At 38.8% G+C, this 23,600-nt stretch overlaps 1 protein-coding gene across 2 annotated transcripts in view; it reads right to left on the bottom strand.

Moving 5' to 3' along the window:
• The window catches only part of Ghr (growth hormone receptor), a 249,325-nt gene that overhangs the window by 205,487 nt on the left and 20,238 nt on the right, over positions 1 to 23,600 (bottom strand). The window contains exon 1 of one of the 2 annotated variants that reach the window (XM_038321116.2): positions 10,277 to 10,331. The exons of the other annotated variant lie outside the window; for it this stretch is intronic. Coding sequence (XP_038177044.2) covers positions 10,277 to 10,316 — 40 coding nt within the window. The 5' untranslated portion in view covers positions 10,317 to 10,331. Of the gene's footprint in view, positions 1 to 10,276; positions 10,332 to 23,600 lie in introns of those variants that run through there. 2 annotated transcript variants of the gene reach the window in all.

The following is a 23,600-nucleotide window of genomic DNA, read 5'->3' as shown; positions in this document are numbered from 1 at the left end:
TTTCAGATGCCAATGCCTTCAGAAACCACGTTTCTCTTCTGTACCTCATCCTCATTTCACTGCTTGGCATGGGTCCTTGCCCTTTAAGCATCCTGGCATCCATTTTAAAATTTACTTAATTTTTCAGTATCTGTTTTAAAGCATGTGACCTAGACTTGAGGCTTTTAACCTAGCTAAAGTCTGACTGTAAGTATTAGTACTATATGCTTTTTATTTTATGCAATAGCATTCATAAAATCCTCAACTGAATTAACTTTGGGGGGACAACTCTTGTAGATGTTTGGCTCAAATAAAATTCATTACTAATCACATGTAAAACAGAATAGATACTCTAAGACAGGTTGTGTAAACAGAGCATATCACATGTCTTCAGAAGCAGTTAAAGAATATTAAAATGATCATCTTCTAGCTGATGTTTAAAGCATGGAATTCCACCATAACGCCCCCCCACACACACACAATGATATGATTTCAAGTTTGTCATTTTAAAGTCATCAAGCTTTGCCTAATACTCATGAGGTGCTACATTTACTATTTGTTAAAGTCCTTCTATAGTTTAATCCTACTGAGTCTTCAGTGGACAGTTTCCACCTCCCATCCCTAAAAGATAAGTTGTCTGACTTAGGTTAATGTTTCATACGTTTCTTTTAATTTTTAACATTATCTCCAGAACATATAAGAGTAACGAAGCTCACAGTAGGCATTAAACAGTTAAACCATTGAGTAAATGAATACTTGGTTCCTATTCTCCCATCTTTCCATTGATTGTTTTAACCAATATGTTTCCTTCTCCATACCATCCCTAAGAGCTAGAGTACTCCATTAAAGCATTGGGCCATGATATACATTGTTGTCTCAGCAACAAACTGGTTCTGTTACTTCAAAGCAAGCCAGCAAACAAACAAACAAACAAACATCAAGGAACTTCCTAAGCCTCTCAAGACTTTTGTCGGTCCATCTGTTTAACTCTTAACAGTTCATATATATTTAAACAAAAACACCTGGTCCCTGTTACTCAGCAGGCCTGTGTCCAGGCATTGAACAGCCATCAATGCCCTTAATCCTCAGGACTATCAGAATGAAGCACAGAGAAGCTGATTTACCCAGGGTGGTGTATCTCACATGTGTTGGAGCTCAGAGTTGAATTAGGAAATCTGGCTTTCATTTGCTTTCTTATCTACTGTCATGCTTGTTTTCATAAGCTGTGACATCACAGGGTTAAGTAGAAAGAAAGATTGCTGATCACACTCTAGCATAGCTGTGTCTCTTACTACATCAAAAGCGGTTTGATTTTCTGCAGGTTTTTTGGTTGATACTCCTCTGTGCTATATTTATTTTTAAAGTTACCAACCAATGAAAACATTAAAAATACTGAGCCTTGAACATAGAGTGGATGCAAATTCCTTAAGTGAATTTGGATTCCTTCCAGTCACAACTGTTGGGAATATTTACCAGAAATGTTAAGGACCATGAGAGCTAGTTGACCTATTGCCAAAACAACAGCAAATCAAAAAAGCACTACAGCAGACATCAAGAATTCAAGGGGAAAGGAAAAACGCATTTCCTCAGAAAAACATTATAGTGTGGGTATTTCAGAGCTAAGCAGTGGTGCAAATGGGATGCAGGCAGAAAGGCATTAAATTATTCCTAGGGAGTTTTGAAGGGCACATGGGCACATGGCAACTTCTACCTTCACAGACAAGAAACCTCTGAGAACTTAATCCTGATCTCTCTCTCTCTCTCTCTTTCTCTCTCTCTCTCTCTTTCTCTCTTTCTCTCTCTCTCTCCCTCTCCTCTCTCCCTCCCTCCCTCTCTCCTGTAGACACTCTCAAGTACATAAATCTAATATTTCCTTGATGTCAACAGTCTGATTTACCTGTTTATAAAGGTTCCATAAACCTACAGTGTACACACTGACCAAAAAATACTTGAAAACTTTGAATCTGTATTGAATATGTCTAGAATTTTTCTTATTGTTATTCCCTAAACCACATACTATAATTATTTAAGTAAAAATTTACATTAGCTTTGGTACAATAAATTAACCAGAGATGATTTAAAGCATCAGTTGGTAGATCAGGAAACTCTTAATCTCAGGATCATGGGTTTGGGCCCCATGTTGGGTGCCTATTTTTAGTAACACTGAAGAGTTCCACAATAGCCCAGAATGGAGTATAACAAAGGTTTATTTATTTATTTGGGGATAAACTCACAGTAAGGGTAGAGATTCACAGTCCTCTGGGTGCTCTAGGAACTAGAACTGAATCCAGCAGAAAAGAGGACTGTGAAGGCTTTTCATCTGCATTTATAGTACATGAAACCACACCCAGAATGCCCACAATGGGCTGGTATCTTAAGGGCTATTGGCTGAAGGAGTTGCCACAACAAAGCACAGGACAGGATATATATAACTTATAAGCAAACTTTTGAAATGATATCTATTTTGATATGATATCTACTTTTGATATATATTTTGATCAGCTATCAAACTATATGATATCAGAGTATCTGCCAAGTTGCATATCCACTACTATTCCCACAAACTATCCCCAAGGAATGGCGGGAATCTCATCATACTTACTTTAAAGGATCTGGTGCAAGGTTCTATTTTCCAAAAACTAACAAAAGGATCACCAAAGCTATAAAAAAGACTCTCATGAATGGGGCTAGAGATATTGCTTAGAGATAGACCACTTCCCTAATATACATGAGATTCTGGCTTCAATTTCCAGCACTGAAGAAAATGTAATAGAATTAAAAGTGCATGGTGTGGAAGGAAAAGCAAGTTGAAAGAAAAATAGTTACAGAACACCGAGTAGATTTCTTTTTTGTACTTCAAAGTTATATTCTGCCTTAAATTGAGTGGTCCTTGGCTACATTAAAAAAACACAACAACAAAAAAAAAAAATAAACCAACAACAAAAACCACATGAGCAATGCAAGAAGCCAGAGTCCCGAGGAAAGCGTTTGTGCTTTTGTTGTGAATAACATAGCAAGTACTCTCTTTCAGCTAGATCTAAGATGTGGGAAGGCAGTGTTTAAATTCAAACTTTTGTCCTTCTGAAAGGAATTCATGCCAATGAATATTAGTCATGAAACAGGTACTGTTGGCTTTTTGAATGAACAAAAGTCAGATTTAATTTGAAAGAAGCGGCAGGGAACATAACAGCAGAACATCTTGTATTCAACTCATGTCATCATCAGAACTATTCTCCAAGATTCTGGAGGATAAATACTAGGAATACAAATATAAATTTGGACTTAACCTTTGATGGGTTGAAATGCTCCTCTGGCATATTAGATGAGGAGTTTGAAGACAGGCACTTAAAATTATAAGACGTCATTCTGAATGAATAATACAGTATATGTGGATATGAGAATGTTTGCATACAAACAATCCCTCTCCACTCTCAGCCCCATTGAAGAGGTGAGACTGTTAAGTTACAGTCGATAAATTATCTTTCGGTGTGTGTATTAGTTACTTTTCTGCTGTTGTGAGAAACACAATGACCAAGGCAACTTACAAAAGGAAGAGTCTATTTGAGTTAAATGGTTTCAGAGGGGAAGGAGTCCATCATGACAGAGTCACATGGAAGCAAACACCAGGCATTTTGAACCATATGCACAAGGTAGAGAGCATGAACCAGAAGGGGCTCAAGATTTTTAATCTCAAATCCCACCATCAGTGACATACTTCCTCCAGCAAGGCTGCACTATCTAAACCATCCCCCAAAAATGCCATCAGCTAGGGACCCAAGTATTCAAATGATTGAAATTATAGGGAACATTTCTCATTCAAACCGCCACATCATGTATTTCTAAAAAACAAAAATGAATACTTGCGTCATGGATCAAATATCCATAGGAACTTTCTAGAAAGAAGGATTTTAGATCATCAAAACTAAGGATCTCACCAATCTGTTGAGTGATCAAGGTAGGTTTCCTTTAGCACCAGCACCCACATGGTCTGCCAGCCTGTCTGGGTCTATTGTTAGGAGAATCAGGAGTTAAAGACTATGACTCAACTCTGGTCCAAGGGGAAGTTTTCCAGCAACTGTAAGAAAAGGCACTTAAACATGCTCTGCAAAGGCAAGAGGAGTGGGAAGGAGCAAGAGAAAGAAGCAAGCTGGTCCTTGTCCCCATCATAAACCCCCATTTCCCCTTCCATGGACACCTACTCTAATGTGTGCTGAGGCACATACTGGATCGTCCGTCAAAGTGGAATGTGCTAGAAGTAAACATGTCTAGTCTGAATTCTCTTCACAGGGATGGGATAATTATGCTGTTGCTCCCACCCCAGGAGTTCCTTTAAAATTTTCTGTGTGTGTTCCCTACAGCATTTCCTATAGGAGCTGCATAAGGACAGGAATAAGGAATGCCTTCTTCCCTTTCTCCCTTCCCATTAAGCTCTTACAGTGTCAGCAGGTGCAGCCTTTCCAGCAAAGACTGAGAAAATGCATTCTATTAACAGTAAATAATAAAACAGATAATACCTGTCTGGCTTCAATTTCTCCAAATCTCCATTTTCCAGGACAAAAGAGCTTCTCTCTAGGAAAAAAGTTACCTGGAGCAACTTCTTAATTAATCCTGAAGTCATAATTAATGTATAAGTACATTTTGAAATTTTCCTGGCCTCATATTTGTAGGCACATTTTAAAAATATCCTTGAAATCATCACATTTAGCTGAAAGAGAACCATACTTTCTGCCCACACATACTCTCCTGGCTTTGCCAAGTTAATAGCAGACTCTGGGCCCATCTTCCCTCCCGGGTTCTTGACTCAGAAGTTCTCTGCTTACCAGTGCATTGTTCACTATATCTATCATTATCTGTATACTTGAGGAGCCTTACACTGCCCTTGGGTACCAGCAACCCTAGGACTTAACAGTCAGGATATTCTCTATTGTCTATGAAGATAGACTATGAGGTATGGATACTCAGAATTGTGCCCTTGGCACAATTATTATTCCCCACAAAGACAACCACTTCCTATTTTTAATTTCTTTGTTATTTCTCCACAAATGGACATATTCCAGCCCATCATTTGAGTTAATATAACCCATTCTTTTAAGTTACTATGGTTGAGGGACCTCTAATGGGGGAAAAGTATCTGACTCTCTTCCATTGTTTGTAGTGGAGGAAGGGAGAACAAAAGACAGTAATGGTAGACCTTAGTGACTTCTTGCTCCCTAACAAAGGTGCCCACAATTTAGAACATTAAGTCTGCAAAGAACTCTAGAGACAGCCTAGTTCAACATTTTTTGGCCACCTGTGTGCTTATAAACACTGACATCTCCTATGGCTAGAACTTTCATGGCCATGACTCTCTTACTTTCCATCTGCCTCACAGCCACCTTCTCCTTTCTAGTTTTCTTTTGACTGAGTTCACTGTCTTTCCAGGCCTTGTGCTATCACATCCTTTCCATGTTTCAGAGCCATGTCACATGAGGAATCCATGGTTTTGATGGGAGCATTTCCCTTGATAGCCCCACTATAAATTCTCTAAACTTTTGAAAGGAGAGCCCTAAAATTTACAGCTCTATCTTATAGAGAGAAGAAAAGGAGACTTTGATCAGAATAGGGTAAGAGAGAACTCATTTTCAAGTCAGGAAACTCCATCCCCATCCCATCTCCGGCCTTTAGAGAAGTGCCTGTATGTCACAGATGTATAATCTACATGCAAAGTACTGAGGAGCTCGAAGGGCCTAGCAGAAGCAGGCAACAGACCACAAAGGAGAGCAAACAAGAAGTCAAAGAACCTCACCTCTGATGCAGGTTGGTTTTCCTTATTAGAAATGCTTGGTACCAGAAATGCTTCAGATTTTGTAATATTCTATGCAGATCTTGACACATTTTAGAAATAAGAATGAAGTACAGGATGTTTTCATTTTACTACAATTTTTCATATAAAGTAAGGTGTGGAGCTCTCCATCTGTGACAAAATGTCACTCCTCAAAAAAGTTTTGAATTTTGAAATACTTCAGATTTTAGATATTTGGGTTACCTATGCTCAAATTGTCTAGTTCTGACTGAGCCCTGTGGCCATGGGCACTTTTTATTATTCTTTTGTTTAAAAGAGTGAGTTAGGGTCTCTGATGATGACTGAGCAAGGCATTGATCATATTTGTCCTTCTGGGTGTAGCATACCTCCCTCAAGATGATGGTTTTCTAGTTTCATTCATTTACCCATGAATTTCAAATTTTATTTTTTAATGGCTGAGTAATGTTCCACTCTGTAAATGTACCTGCTGTAGGAGTTCCTTCTGTTTGTGTGTTGCTTTCATTGGTTAATGAATAAAGAAACTGCTTTGGCCTAGTTAATAGGGTGGAACTTAGGTAGGTGGAGAAAACAGAACCGAATGCTGGGAGGAAGAAGGGCACAGTGAGAGAAGCCATGGATCCTCTGCCTCAGATGGACGCTGGTTAGAATCTTCCCGGTAAGCCACTGCCATGTGGCAATTTACAGATTAATAGAGATGGGTTAAACTAATATGTAAGAGTTAGATAATAAGAAGTTAGAGCTAATAGCCATTAATACAGTATCTGTGTGGTTATTTTGGGTGTAAGCTAGCCGGGTGGCCAGGACAAACAAGGGACATGCTGCTTGTAACATGTACCACATCCTCTTTACTAATTTTTCTGTAGAGGGACATCTAGGTTGTTTCCACTTTCTGGATATTACAAATAGAGCAGCAACTAACATGGTTGAGCAAGTGTCTCTGCGGTAGGATGAACCATCCTTTGGGTATATGATCAAGAGTGGTCTAGCTGGATTGTGAGGTTGATTTATTACCACCTTTTTGAGGAACCACCACTGATTTCCATAGTAAATGTACAAGTTTTGTGCTCAACAGTAGGTGAGTGTTCTCCTTACTCCCCATCATCACCCACATGAACTGTCACTTATTTTATTGACTGTAGCCATTCTCACTGGTATAAGATGAAATCTCAAAGTAGTTTTAATTTGTATTCCATGGAGGCTAAGGATATTGAAGATTTAAGTGTTTCTCAGCCATTTGTGTTTTCTCTATTGAGAATTCTCTGTTTAGATCTGCCCTCCATTTTTAAATTGGGTTATTTGTTTTCTGGACCTGCAGGAGATGGGAACATAAACACACAGAGAGAACATTTTACACAGAAAGAGACCTTGGAACACACAGCTCCATCAAATCCCTCCCCTCAGAACTCAAGGAGGTAGAGGGGTATAAAAGCCAAAGGGAATGGAGGACAGCAGGAAAGCAGGAAAACAAAGTCCCTAATTCAATAAGATCAGAGCTCATTATACAATCACTAAGATTGAAGGGCCTGCAAAGGTCTGTACCCGCTCCTCTGAAAATATATGATGGATTCCTAAGTGTGTAAATGAGTGGGTCTGTGATTCTTGTGTTTTCTCTTGGGCTCTTTTCCTATTTGTTTGTTGTGTCCAACTTCAATTTGAGAGTTTTTGTTCTATCTTATTACATTTTATTTTGTTATATTTTTATTATTATTCCTTAGAAGCCTATTTGCTTTCTAATGAGAGACAAAAAGGGAAAGGATCCAGATGGGAGGAGAGGTGGGAAAGAACGGGGAGGAGTAGAGGGAGGGAACCCATAATTAGGATATATTATATGAGGAAAAATATCTATTTTCAATAAAAGGCAGAACAAACAAATAACAAAAAACAGTGAGTTAGCACTAAGTCATTTTCAAGGTATTTTCTGTGTTAAGAATTCTGATAATGCAATTTATGAATGATGGCTAAAGGGTGAAAGCCTCTGCTGACGTTTCCAGTCCAACCAGTCATTTCTCCTCTTTATTTTATATAGTCCAAAAAATGAATATTTATCTCCTTTGGAAAATTTCCAGAAAAGTCTCTGCCTCCCCTATTGTCTTTTATACAAAAATATTTAGCAATAACCTTCTTTCCAAGATTTAACTTACAGTCCATGTCTATGTTTATATTGCTGCTAATCATTTTAGGACTTAAATATCTAATTATAATATTCTACAACATGCATATTTTGGCAATATAATTATATTTACAATGAATTTATTCAAAGAGATGGGCAATAAAGCATAAAAATATTTTCCCTGATGTTATATCATTGAGCAGATTGTTAAGCTTATCTTGTCTGCTTCTCCCTCAGTACACATTTGGAGCAGACATTGATTAATTTTCTACTAAGGAATATCTGCTTATTAAATTATATCTCATTTATCAATACTCTTTATTTGTCTTGGCAGTTGTTAATGGGAAAGTAAACGAAGCACTATTCCATAAATGCTTAGAGATATGACAGTAATCTTATTCTAAATTAAATAACAGAAAGATTAAATAAATACTATAATTTTGCAGAGAATAGACCATGAACTTTAAACTCATAAATATTTCCTCTCAGTTTGTGACTTATTCTTGAAATATTTATTATTGTTGACTTATCAAATATCTTTTCATTTTTGTTTTTCAGTGCGTAAGTTAGATGATATGTGGTTTCCCACTCAGCTTTTTGACTACTACACCCATATTAACACATCATAGTTTTCTATTTCAGTAATATGTTTGGCTGCATCTTCCAAACATAAAACTGTGGAACAGGAAGTAGTGGTGTCTCTGTGCCGTAGTGATGTATCTGGTGTGTGGGTATACCGCCATGTACATCTATACATCTACTCTGTTTTTGTGTCTCTAAGTCTCTCTGTCTATCTCTATCTGCCTGAGTCTCTATCTCTCTGTCTCTGTCTCTCTATCTCTCTCTCTCACAGACACACACATACACACACACATACACACAAGTTTTGTGTTTAAACATCTAAAAGTAAAGACCTCTGGTCTCAGAATGATAGTAATTTAAAGACAAAGGGAGAAAGTTACCTTTAATAATAAGTGGATGTGGCTGGGTAGATGGCCTGTGGGTAAAACACCTGCCACACAACTGTGAAGACTGGAGTTTGGGTCTCAGCACCCACATATAAAGTCTGGGCAAGTATGGTGTCCCACCTGTCATCCCAGCTTATGAAGCTGAAGACAGAAAATGTCAGAGTGAGCTGTCTAACTAGATTGTATGAATCAGCAAGCCTTGGTTTGAGGAGTGAGGGATCTCACTAAATACCTCAATATATAGGGTGGCAGGCCACTGAGGAAGGTTCTAGACATCAACCTATGGCCTCTATATTTGTACATGTACTCATTCATATGTGACAAACATGCGTGCCACACATAAACATCACAAAAAATGAGTGGATGCAATTTCCTTTTTTCAGGTTTTTTTTTTAATTCTTCACTCATGTATTACATCTCTGATGCAGTTTCCCCTCCTTCCCCTCCCCTCTCCTTTCCCCACCCCAGAGCTACCCCATCCACTTCCCCTCAGAAAGAGTAGGTCTCCCAGGAACATCAATCAAAGAGGGCATAACAAGCTACACACAAGACCAGTAACATACCACCATACAAAAGCTGGAGGTGGCAACCCAGTAGAAGGAAAAAGGTTCCACAAGTAGGCAAAAGAGTCAGAGAGGGTTCCCACTCCATTCTATGAAGCAAATGTTTGAACACTTTTGTTAGCTGTTTGAAAACATACATTCTAGGGGGAAAATAAACAGTTCATTACCCTATTATGAAAAAATGGTTTTAGTCTATATCTAAATTAATAAAATTATCAGGATCTGAAGGGTTTTTCCCCTTGTATCTTTGGGGTATAAAAGAAATATACACAGATATTTCTATAATAATATACTTATTTACATATAACCATTCACATTAGTGAAGTAGTAGTAAATGTTACTAAGTTTCATCTTAAGGAGGGGTGACCTGATGATTCTCTTGTGTGTTTAAGTTGGTCTACAGAAAATTTGAGTTGAGAAACATGAGAATCAACAAATATCAGAAGAAGCAAGATGAATGCAAGGAAAATAGATGAGCCCAGTAATTTCCAGTTTTGTTGCTAAACACAGTGTCTGAAATGGGTTGGGAATGTGACTATTAGATAGAGTCTCATCTCTAAGGACGGTGGGTATACCTCTGACAGGACTGAGCATTCACCCACTAGAGGAAACACAGACATAACCTCTTGAGAATTTATGCTCTTCAGGGAAAAAAAAAAACAAGGATTTTCCTGTGTTCTTGATTCTTCTCATCCAGTTCCCACCATCGCTGCCCTCAGAGGTGGTGTCCCCATTATCCCCAATAAAACTAATTCTTCATGAATGTTTTCCCTCTTTGCATGTCCCACCCTCCACACAGAAAGAGACTTTTGGTGGTACAAATAGAATCAGGAATGAAAACACACAGACTCACCCTCCTGCTGCTGACAGAGCATTGTAGGGAGAGCAAACATTAGCCAAATAATCGTGTAGACAAACAGAAGTTATCAGCGGTAACTATCTCCCGGGGTTTTCCAGGTACTACAGAGACACAGGAAAATGAGTGGTTAGGAAAGCCCTCTGCAAGGAAATGCAAGTGAACTGACGGTCGTGATGGAAGGAATTCACAGGCGGGAACAAATGGTAAACTTTAACCATGAAAAAATGATAAACATGGTCAAGGGTTAAGACATAAGTTGGAAACTTGTCGACAGTATGTCAGACCTTGGTGACTTTGGGAGAAAACAAGGATAAAGGTAAGACCACTATGAAGGAACTCAATAGTCTTGTGTAATGAACAAACAAAATAAGTATGCATTTTGAGAATGTTCAGAGAGAGGTCAAATTGTGGACTGACAGCAGAGGGAGGGGAGGAGAAATAGAGCTCATCCGTGTGTCAGGACACACTTTGTACCCTTTTTTTTCCACCTTCACACTTTCAGGAGAAACCTTTGTCTTCTTGAAAAGAACCTGCCCCTTACTCTGGGGTTGGGGCGGCTGCTTTTCTTTTTCTTCATGGGCAAAGAAGAAAACCTGTCAACCCTAGGAATCCTAGATATTAGGAGACTCAACCAGGCTTCAGTCAGCCTCTAAGTATGGCTAATAATGGAACCTTTTCCTGCTGAGGACCTACAATATATTCAATGACAGAAGAGTCTTTTGTGTCTCTCAAAAGATGTTGGATAAACATGAGGCCATGTGGAAAAAGTGCATCAGAACCCATATGATTCCAGTTATTCCCTGATTAATTATGAACTGTGACTAGTTTCTTACTTTCAGGTACTCAATAAGAAATTTTTAATAACCTTCATTATTAAGCATTTGATTTTATCTAGATTACTACTCTATCAATTATTAGCCATTAGAATATAGTCTTATTGCTTTTGGATTGATCAAAGGTATTAATGGGCTTGATGCCCTACACATCAGTGGTTCTCAACTTGTCGATCGCAATCCCATGTGGGTCGAATCATTCTTTCACAAATGTTGCCTAAGACCATTGAAAATAGCAGATATTTATATTATGATTCATAGTAGTAGCAAAATCACAGTTATAAAGTAGAAATGAAAATAATTTTATGGCTGGGTCAACACAACATGAAGAATTGTATTAAAGGGTCTCAGCATTAGGAAGGTTGAGAACCACTGCTATAGATAAAACAGTAATATTAACAAAATCACCACATCCATGTCATAAACCTATTTAACTAAAAGGTAAACCCTTCTCCAAGAGGAACACGACCCTCTCCAGATCAAATATCTCTCTCTGTTTGCATATATGTATGTTCTGAAGCCTGAAAAGTCCAGAGTCCAGGACAAGTGTGTTGGGTGATTGAGTTCCTGTGTAGAATTCTTTTCTGCATTGGAAGCACAGTGCTTGGATGGAGAGCTGCCCATTCCTCATGCAAGTAGTGACAGGATTAAAATTCAGCCTAATCACCCCACAAACCATCATCACACCACTTCATGAACTTGGGGTTTTGAGAGGGAGGATGCTGAAGGGGAAGCCTAGCCCAAAACCTTGTTTTGTAAGGCGTGTCCCCCTTGGTTTAATGGCGTGTCCCCCTTGGTCTAAAGGCGTGTCCCTCTTAGGCGTGTCCCTCTTGGGCGTGTCCCCCTTAGGCTAATATTGACTTATAAAATCTTGCGGGCCTGCGGCCCGCTTTCTCTTTGTTTTCCTGCCCTCCTCGCTGGAACCTTGGATTTGTAAGTTCCCTTTCCTTTCCTTTATTAAAACTGAATTATATATATTAAAGCTTGTCTGGTGAATCATAACTGCCGATCAACCACGCACCTTCATTTGGCGTCCAACTCGGGCATTTGGGAGCCTTCAGCTCCAGTTCCCACACTGCGTGGCAAGGATTCGGCCTTGGGCTCTTGATTGCTTCAGAGCAGTTTCCCAGACTAGCCTGTCCCAGCCCCGCTTGTACGGAGCAAAGGACGTGTGTGTGACTCGGTTTGGCCGAGCGGTTATTGCCCTAGCGACCTACTGGCAGGGAACGGTCATTTCAGGTAAAATTTCTTTTGATTAAAAAAAAAAAAAAAAAATGTCTGACCATATCACCGTTGAAAGCTTCTGCAGTCTATTTAATTGTACTATGGTAGAAATATTACAGGATACATATGATATTCCCATAACTTGGATGTTTATAGGGCTTGCAATTTTTCTCGTATTTGGTTTCTCCCTTACATGGTTTGAAAATAGAAAAATGATAAAGTCCTTACAGAATGAAACCAGGATTCTTAGGTCAGAGGTTGAATGCTTAAGAAAGGGCACAACTGTTTTGAGTAACAACTTTAAGTCGGTCGAGGTATTTGCAAAAACAATTCAGACGGACACCAAGAAAGAGTTTGAAGGTCTCAAGGAAGGGAATAAGGCTTTGTCTGATATGACTCGGTCAAATGAGCAAAATTTAGAAAAACTACAGTCTGATATTAAGGAGAGACTCATTGCTGCGGAGGAGAGAACAGCTGATTTGGATCGTAAACTTCAGTCCCTGTCTGAAACATTATCAGAGAGAATTAAAACTGCTGAATGTGAAAATCGGACTTTGTCTAAAGGATATGACAGATTGGCTGACAGATTGTCAATACAAGAAGGCACAATTCAGGCCATGAAAATTCTATCCAAGGATGAGACACTAACTCTACTGGACAAACTTCATGTTTTGGAATCCTCCATGAAGGCCTTGGAGCATAATTCTGGACAGGAGATCCAGGCCTTACAGAAGGCAATAGTAAGCAGATTAGAAAAGATTGAGGAAATTATAGAACAGGAGCAAACGGTACAAAGGCGAAATTTAACTCCGTCAATGAGTAAAACTCTCCGGGATAATTTCCATAAAGTTCTACCTGCCTTTCCAATAGTAACGTCAGAAAAGGTGACTGGTTCCAAAAACCCTAAAGTCATCAAGGAATATACATGGGAACCCGTCCGTATGAATGATCTCAAAGAAATTAAACAAGCCATTATGAACTTTGGGCTACATTCGTCCTTTGTTAGAGAGATGCTCAAAACTTGGTCTATAAGCAATAAGGCAACGCCTCATGATTGGGTACAATTAGTATCAGCTGTTCTAGAGAGTGGGTCACAATTAAATTGGAAATGCATGTTCAGACAAGAGGCTAAACTTTTAGAACAGCAGGAAAGAGCAAAGGGAATTGAGATCTCCCTAGATCAAATTCTAGGTGAAGGACTTTTCTCCGATCCTCTGGAACAAGCGAATTATGATGAACACACCTTATCCATATGTACTACAGCAGCTTTAAAGGCTTGGGACAGGGTTCAAGACCCAGGACAGAGACTGGAATCATATATCAGAGTTAAACAGGGTCAGAGAGAACCCTTTAGTGATTTTTTACAAAGGCTAACTAAAGCTGTACAGATAGGGATATCTGACCCAGAAGCAAGACGTATAATAATTGAATCTTTGGCTTATGAGAATGCCAATGTGGAGTGTAAAAGGATCCTGGGGCCTTTAAAGATGAGATCAGCGCCCTTGGACGAATGGGTCTTACATACAATGAATGTTGAATCATTTGACTATGGCACTGAAGCATGGGTCGAAGAAGCAATTTCTAATGCAAAAAGGAGGCATCAAGTTACCAAATGTTTTAATTGTGGCAAGATGGGACATATTAAAAGGAATTGCAGACAACGGATTTTCAGAAATAATAATAATAATAATAACAACAACAACAACAACAACAACAACAACAACAATAATAATAATAATAATAATAATAATGCCTCTTCTAGAAATAACAGACGTAGGAGGACTCAGCCTTCAGGTATATGTAGGAGATGTGGAAAAGGCAGACACTGGACAAATGAGTGCAGGTCAACAAGAGATAGACAAGGCAACCTGTTGCCACTGGGAAACTCAATGGGGGGCCTCTCGCAGGCCCCCATGGCGAATGTGGTCCAGTCATTTCCGGTTACTGCCGAGAACATGCCTCATCAAGAAAATTAGAAAGCCCCATGCCTGCTGTTAAAAGCAAAAATGGCCTGAAAGATGAGTTACGTGTATTTTGGCAGACTTTTATAAATGAACAAAGACCAAAGTTGAGAGTGTGTGTAAATGGCGTTTTTATTACTGGCCTACTGGACACAGGTGCGGATGTAAGTATCATTACTCCAGAATCTTGGCATCCGCATTGGCCTCTTCAGGATGTAAATGTTCAGTTCCTGGGAATTGGAACCCTATCTCAAGTAAGGCAGAGCACGAGATGGGTTGAATGCATAGGGCCAGAAGGACAAAGAGCAAAATTAAGGCCATATGTAGCCAATATTGCAGTGAATTTATGGGGCCGTGACCTGTTGCAGCAATGGAATACCCAAATTAACATTCCTGCTGCTTCTAGAGCCTATATCACCGAGGGAAATATTAAAAGATATTACAGAAGGCGGAAACCGGCTGTTCGGGCTGTACAAGAATGCAAAGCAATTGATGGCCCTTCAGAGATACGAACAGCACTGCCTCTAAAATGGTTGACTGAGAAACCAATATGGACAAAGCAATGGCCTTTAGCTGAGGAAAAGTTGCAGGCTTTAGAACAGCTGGTACAAGAGCAATTAGATGCTCGACATATAGAAGAATCTACCAGCCCTTGGAATTCTCCTGTATTTGTTGTTAAGAAAAAATCTGGTAAGTGGAGAATGGTGACAGATCTCAGGGCTATCAATAAGGTTATTCAACCTATGGGCTCTCTGCAATCTGGAATTCCTCTGCCATCTTTATTACCAAAAGGATGGCCTCTCATAGTAATTGATTTAAAGGATTGTTTCTTCACTATACCTTTACAAGAAAAGGACAGAGAAAAGTTTGCCTTCACAGTGCCTACTTATAATAACTCTCAACCTACAAGGAGATACCAGTGGACCGTCCTCCCACAGGGCATGTTGAACTCTCCCACCCTGTGCCAATATTTTGTAAATCAACCATTGCAAATAATACGCAAGCAATTTCCCAAGTCGATAATTTATCATTACATGGATGATATTCTGTTATCTGATTCAAACATGGCTACTTTAGAAAGACTGTTTGAAGAAGTAAAAATACTTTTACCTAAATGGGGATTGCAGATTGCTCCTGAAAAAATTCAGAGAGGAGATTCTGTTAATTATCTAGGTTATAAAATAGGTTTACAAAAAATTAAGACACAAAAAGCACAAATTAGGAGAGATCGGTTACGGACTCTCAATGACTTTCAAAGGTTGTTAGGAGACATTTCCAGCTTACGACCAGCTGTTGGCATAACACCTGATATGATAATTCATTTAAATAAAACCTTGGATGGTGAAAAAGACTTAAACAGTCCCAGAGAATTAACAGCTGAAGCAGAAAAGGAGCTGAGAATGATTGAAGAGAAATTACAAGAGACACATGTGGACAGGGTGAATCCAGAGCTCAGTTGTATTCTCGTCATATTGCCTTCCAAAATTTCTCCTACAGGAATTTTAATGCAGAGAGATGATATTATCTTAGAATGGATCTTTTTACCACATAAACCAAGTAAGAAAATAAAAACTTATGTGGAAAAAGTCTCTGAATTAATTATAAAAGGCAAATTGAGACTTCGTCAACTAGCAGGCATAGACCCAGCAGAAATTATAGTTCCTTTCACTGCTGATGAACTAAAAAAATTGTGGGAAGATAACGAACCATGGCAAAGAGCTTGCGCTAATTTTTTGGGAGAAATCAATAACAACTATCCGAAAAGCAAGAGGCTTAACTTTATAAAGAGAACTTCTTGGATTCTCCCTCGAATCATCCGTGATGCTCCGATAACTGGAGCACGTACATTTTATACTGATGCTAATAAATCAGGGAAAGCAGGTTACAAATCAGAAGATTTGAGTAAGGTGGAACAAAGCCCTTATGATTCTGTCCAGAAGGCAGAATTATATGCCATTCTTATGGTGGTAAGGGATTTTAAAGAACCGCTTAATATAGTTACTGATTCACAATATGCAGAAAGAGTAATCTTACATATTGAAACTGCTGAATTTATACCTGATGATACAGAACTAACCTCATTGTTTATCCAGGTACAAGACATGATCAGGAACAGGCTTTGCCCTATGTATATAACACACATCCGATCTCATACGGGTCTGCCAGGTCCTCTAGCAAAAGGTAATGCAGAAATTGATCAATTGTTGATTGGTAGTGTGCTGCAGGCCTCTGAATTTCATAAAAAACATCATGTCAATAGCAAAGGCTTGAAGAAAGAGTTTTCTATTACATGGCAACAAGCTAAGGAAATTGTAAAGAAATGCCCTACTTGCTCTTTTTATAACCAAACACCACTGCCTGCAGGGGCTAATCCAAAGGGCACTCAAAGGAATGAAATCTGGCAGATGGATGTGTTTCACTTTGCAGAATTTGGCAAATTAAAATATGTACACCACACCATTGACACTTATTCAGGTTTTCAATGGGCAACTGCTTTAAGCTCAGAAAAAGCTGATTCAGTAATCACTCATTTATTAGAAGTTATGGCCATCATGGGTATACCTACACAAATAAAGACAGATAATGGTCCAGCTTATGTCTCTAGGAAAATGAAACAGTTTTTTGCTTATTACAATATTAAGCATGTTACAGGTATACCATACAATCCTACAGGTCAAGCAGTCATAGAAAGATCAAATAGAACTATAAAGGATATGTTAAACAAACAGAAAGGGGTGGAAAATACCCCTAGAAATAGGTTACATAGTGCTTTATTAACCTTGAATTTTCTCAACGCTAATGAGAAGGGGACAACGGCTGCAGAAAGACATTGGATAATGGAAAAGTCTGCTGAATTAAATCAACCAGTTTATTTCAAGGATGTGCTGACCTCGCAGTGGAAGCCAGGAGATGTGCTGCGTTGGGGAAGGGGTTTTGCTCTTGTCTCCACAGGAGAGGAAAAATTGTGGATACCGTCAAAATTAATAAAGGTTCGGTTTGAAGAGAAGAAGCCCCTTGGAAAAGAAAAATAATTCATTCACAAGGATGATGATCATACTGATGGTAAGAAAAGCATATAGGTTGGGGGCAGGGTTCTTTTCTTATCTCCACAGGAAACCACTCATCTTCAAAGAACTTAAGGGACCCTGGATATTTAAATACTGATGCATGGACACTAGTTACAACCTAATATGGATCAACACAGAACCCGAATATGTTTAGTAAGTATAAAACATTTTTTTACATGTATACTGTGCCTTTATTTATATGTATATAGAGCTGGTTTTGGAGTTGGACTATGGCTCAGTCCTTCTTCAATTCCAAGCCTGTTTATAAGAGATATCTCAGAGTTTCTGTCTCAGGTCAGGAGCCATGAAATGGGACAGAATAATAATAATAATAATAATAATAATAATAATAATAATAATAATAATAATAATAATGATGATGATGATGATGATACTTGATAAACTTTCTTTGCCTTTCCTCATATCTGTCTGTCTTTATTATACCTTCCATCGAATATATATGTCTGTATATGTCTTTGTAGATAATGTTTACCTTTCCTGTAACAAACAACAAATTTTCCTTCAGTAATCTTTGAAGTTTCCAGGATGAAGATGGGGCCCCACAACATCAATTTCACCTGGTTACTATGACGTCATGTTTTTTAATAGCGCTAAAATTAGACCTTTTTTTGGTTTTTTTTTTTTTTTTGGTACCAACTACACAAGACAGTTTCAAATGGTGTACAATTTTGACAACACTCTGGCCGGACCTCCTCAAAACACTCAGAGACTAGTTACAATTTCCTCGACAAAATGTTATTCTGGGAATTTTACCATCATTTGCTTTCATGGAACCCCCTGAGAAGAACGTCGCCCCCATGTCAGCTAGAAGCAATCTTAGAGGACGACGCCCCCTCTCCCAACAGAGTTTGCCCTCTGGTTTAGGGACATCATTTGGTAGATGGTATAGGGTTGAGGGGATGGGGGAGGTATTATATGGACTCAGGGGTGTTTAAAAAAAAAAAAGGGGGGGGGATTACCTGGTTTGATGGGATGATTGGTATTTGTGAATTATTGTTATTAGAAAATTGCATTGGTGTTGATTCTTGTATATTGAACATTGTATGCGAGTATGCTTCTACCTCTATTGTATGAGAGTATGCTTCTACCTCTGTTTAAAACAATTGTTATATTGAGATATTTATCATATTGCAATGTACATTTCTACCTCTGATATTATTTGTATAATGACATTGTTTACGTTTGGGGATATTGTCCTCATTTATTGCACAGTTGTTTTTCAGGTTTTTTAGATACATAGAAATTATATTTAGTATAGATAGTATAATCTTCGACCTCTTTGAAGAGCTGTAGAACATGGCCTTTAATCTAACCTAGAGTTTGGTACTTATGAGACACAATCACTCCTGGCAACACCACTCTACTCCCGAGAGAATGTTGAGCACCAAAGACACTCCACTGGGAGCTTGTCTTCTTCTTGGCAGAAGTGGCCTTTAGGCAAAGAAAAAGCCCATACCTCGACCACTGACAGAGTTTCAGAGTATCCGTAAATGGATAAAAACAGGATTGTCTTATCTTGCCAAGACAGGGTTGGACAGTTCTACAAAAAGTTCCTTGCCTTTGAAAAATGTTATGTCAGTTGTGTTAGGCCTTAGCCAAAGTTGGTTGCTTCAACATTGCAAAACGAAACTTTGGGTGACTGCCCAGGTAGTTAGTTGTCTCTGTCATTTGTTGCACATTTTGGAAGTTTCTTGTTTGTACTTCCTGGTTGCTTAAGTAATATTACTTCCCTTCTCAGATCTTTGATGGGGTTGAAGATTAGATAATTGTAGTTACCCTCTACATTATTTAGACTCCTTGAAATAGAATACTTAGTAAAACTTTTGTTATATGTTTCTTCTTAATATTGTTTGTAATTTTATATTTATTATTTGTTCCTATTGAATATAGTTGTATTTGGTTTGGTTCTGTCTTATTTAGACAAAAGGGGGAGATGAAGGGGAAGCCTAGCCCAAAACCTTGTTTTGTAAGGCGTGTCCCCCTTGGTTTAATGGCGTGTCCCCCTTGGTCTAAAGGCGTGTCCCTCTTAGGCGTGTCCCTCTTGGGCGTGTCCCCCTTAGGCTAATATTGACTTATAAAATCTTGCGGGCCTGCGGCCCGCTTTCTCTTTGTTTTCCTGCCCTCCTCGCTGGAACCTTGGATTTGTAAGTTCCCTTTCCTTTCCTTTATTAAAACTGAATTATATATATTAAAGCTTGTCTGGTGAATCATAACTGCCGATCAACCACGCACCTTCAGGATGCAGACATTTCGTTCATAGTTTATGGCTATAAAATACTGGGAGTCAAGACTGAGAGTCAAACCGAAGCTGGACTTATTTCTAATATATTCCCTGCCATAATGGTGAAACTGCCTTTCCAGTTTCAGAAGAAGACCACCATTGTCATGCTAACGAATGGAAATGACTTTCTAGTCTGCAGCCCACTTAGCAGACACGGAAATAAGCACTTACCACAGGGAGAGTAGCACCCATTTTTCAGGTTCTTTACCTAATCATATTTGCCTCATTTACAGCCTCAGCATATGGACCTGATAGAAAGTCCTCCCAGTTACAGTACAGCATCCTGTTTGTGTCTTGTATCAGGTAGCAAATTTTAATAAAACTCTATAACTAAAACACAATGACATTTGCTATTTAAAGCTGTACTATAAACATGGAGGTAGTTGACTAGCATCTGGACACCGCTAAGACTTGTCCATTTGTCCCCAGAGACAGATAGATGCTTGATCCGCATTGCATAAGCTCGTGAAGTTAGCATCGTTTCTGTTCTATGAATATGTTATTGTGGAGGCTGCATTTAAACCTTATTAAAGCAGATATTTTTATTAATTGATTTTGAACATAAAGGTGCTAAAGCTTGTGTAAACAACCTATAAAATACTCAAAATTATTTTGAAAATAATATAAAATTCAAAATAAATTATTAAAATATAGAGACATTCTTATGTTTATAAAATACATAATATTGTTATATTTTATAGCTGTGTAAAATGCTAATATTAGAAAGAAATCCTTCCTAATTTTCTGTTTAAAAAAATCTTTGTATAAACTAGATATTATAGATTTCAGAGTATTCACCCTTCACTATCTTCGTAAGTTTAAGTGTCGATGAAGATTAGGAGTTACAGTTTCCTCTAAGATTTTAAAAATACTGTTTTAATACGTACCAAACAGGATTTTTTTGAGAAAGCTGTTTTAAAATAAATATTTATTTTGTCCCGCAATATGAAAGACAAGTGAGTTTCTTGGGTAGCTGATGTATTTAGTGGAGAAGATTACATCCGCTCTTCTCTTTATTGCTCTTGCCAGTGATGAATTTGCTATAGGAATTAAATTCAGACTAGTCACAGTAAGAACACATCCCCCACATATATTTATGTGTACATAAATGTAAGTTTATAAAACACACACACAAATGCACGCACACGCGCTCATGCACACACACACACACACACACACACACACACACACACAACCAAGGACTAGGACCTGAGAAAAGCGTGCATCTCTTTTCAATTTTGTACTTTATAAATGCAACTATTTTTGTTATAAAATGAATACATAGTTAAGATAAGCATGCTTTCCTGCCCCCACAACAATGAATAAAAACCTCAACAAGTAAGTCATTTAGAAGACAGGAGAGAAGACGTGTTCCCCATATCCCCTTATGTACCCAACAAATCTTTTACGGACAAGTCATTATGAGCTATGTAATAGGAACATTGTGTCCCATTTCTCGCAGAGGTTGAGGACACACACTAGTGATGTGTCAGCATTGAAGAACAGATTGGCTTCAAGAGAAATTAACCCCCTACTTTGTTATTTAATTATGCATTTATTTCTCACACTAAAAAGGGTTTGGTAGAAGTTAACTTACTAGAACATAGAAGGCAACTTTGTTGGGAACCAGTGGGATAATAAAATATATTTTCAGCATACCTTTTTAAGAGAAAAAATAGAGACGTATTATCAACATGGGAAAAATTTTTTTAAAAAAAACACCTTATGATTACCTATGTACTCAGTGTTATGGTTTCTATCTGAAAATGTCTCCATGGGTTCATGTTTTGAACAGTCACTTGCTCTCCAGCTTATGACACAGTTTTAAAAGCTGTGGAGTGTTAGGGAGGTGGAGTCTGGCTGGCAGGAGTAGCTCACTTGGAGAAGGGTCTTGGAAGTTTGTACCGGATCCTGGTTCTAACCTGTTTACTGGCTTCCTAGTCAGCTGCAGCTTCTGCCATGTGCTCCTGCTGTGATTAAATTTATCATGTCTTCCTTCCTATGCTAAAGGGCAACCCTATAAACCTGTGAGTCAAAATAAACACATCCCACCACAAGTCATTTCTGTCAGGCAATTTGTTCACAGCAACACAAAAGGTTAAGCAATACATCCCCTTAAATGCCACACCGGATAGCTGACTATAATGCACACATTTGTCTCTTCCACTCAGGCACTTGGAGGACAGACAGGCAGGATAAAAGGCACAGGAAACTGAAGGAGGGGAGAGCCTGAGTCATCTGCAGCAGATAAGGGGGCGAGAGTGTGAAAGCTCTAATAATCTTTTGTTCTTTTGTCTTTCAGGGTAAGGAAATCACTTCCCAATTAATGATTCAGCTTCCAAACAGGAAAGGATGGAAACTCACATCTGTGGGGAAGCCTCATTAAGCATCATCCTCCGAAAGGAGTGAGATGCTCTTCCAGCCGCTCCCTCTCAGCCATAAGCACCTGTCCTTCACACAGGCATGTGCGGAGCTTTGCTGTTAACAAGCTGTGAGTCCCTTTCCACTGGGCCCTGGGGTTTTTCCACTGTTGAAGACTAATTTCCTATTGATTTCATATAACAATTAGCAGGTACTGACGGTTATTGCTCATTTCTCATCCTAATATCTTTCTGGCTTTGGAGACAATTCAAATAATTAGAGACGTGTTCATCTAGTTCCATTTTGGAAATGAAGATGTCTTCAGGGACCAGGAAGGTGATGTTAGAGTACAAAGAAGACCGGGTAGAGGCTGGTTCATCACAATTATGCCTCACCAGTCAAGAGCATTTCTAATTTTCACCTAATCATTAATGTTTTCAAGTGAGGCAAAATGTATGTGTGTGTGTGTGTGTGTGTGTGTGTCCAGTGAGCGTAAAAATATTTCAATGTCATACCTAAGTAAAGAGAAAACTGTGCTGTAGATTTCAGTTGAAAGCTCCGATCTTACAATAGCAGCATTATTTGTAATAGCCAGAACCTGAAAATAACCTAGGTGCCCCTCAGCTGAAGAATGGATAAAGAAAGTGTGGCACATCTACACATTATAGTACTACTCAGCAGAAAAAAAAATGACATCTTGAATTTTGCATGCAAATGGATGGAAGTAGAAAACACTATCCTGAGTGAGGTAAGCCAGACCTCAAAAAATGAATATGTTATGCACTCACTAATAAGTGGATACTAACCATAAACAAAGGACATTGAGCCTATCGTTCATGATCCTAGAGAAGCTAAGTAATAAGGTGAACCCAAAGAAAAACATATATAGACCCACCTGGAAATTGGAAACAGATAAGATCACCTGACAAAATTTGGGAGCATGGGGATGAGGGAGGGGTAGAATAAAATAGGAGAAGGGGAGGGTTGAGGAGAATTTGAGGGAATGGGATAGTCAAGATGGAGGAAAGACAGATATAAGAGCAAGGAAAGAGATATCTTGATTGAGGAAGCCGTTATGGGGTTAGCAAGAAACCTGGCTCTAGAAAAATTCCCAGGAATCCACAAGGCTGACCCCAGCTAAGACCCTAAGCAATGGAGGAGAGGGTACCTGAACTGGCCTTGCCCTGTAGTCAGACTAATGATTATCTTAAATATCACCATAGAACCTTCATCCAACAACTGATGGAAACAGAGACAGAGACCCACATCGGAGCACTGGACTGAGCTCCCAAGGTGCAGTTGAGGAGTGGAAGGAGCGAGAATATGAGCAAGAAAGTCAAGACCATGAGGGGTTCACCCACTGAGACGGTTTGCCTGAGCTAATGGGAGCTCATCAACTCCAACCGGACTGGGAGTGAACTAGCATGGGATCAAACTAGTCATTCTGAATGTGGTTGACAGCTGGGGTAGACTGAGGGGCCATTGACAGTGGCACTGGGATTTGTCTCTACTGCATGTACTGGCTTTTGGGAGTCCTATTCTCTTTGGATGTATACCTTGCTCAACTTA

The sequence above is a fragment of the Arvicola amphibius genome, chromosome 3 (assembly GCF_903992535.2).
Source record: "Arvicola amphibius chromosome 3, mArvAmp1.2, whole genome shotgun sequence".
In the NCBI taxonomy this organism is placed as follows: Eukaryota; Metazoa; Chordata; class Mammalia; order Rodentia; family Cricetidae; genus Arvicola; species Arvicola amphibius.
Note: the sequence above shows the minus strand (reverse complement) of the source record. Positions and strands in the feature narration are given on the sequence as shown.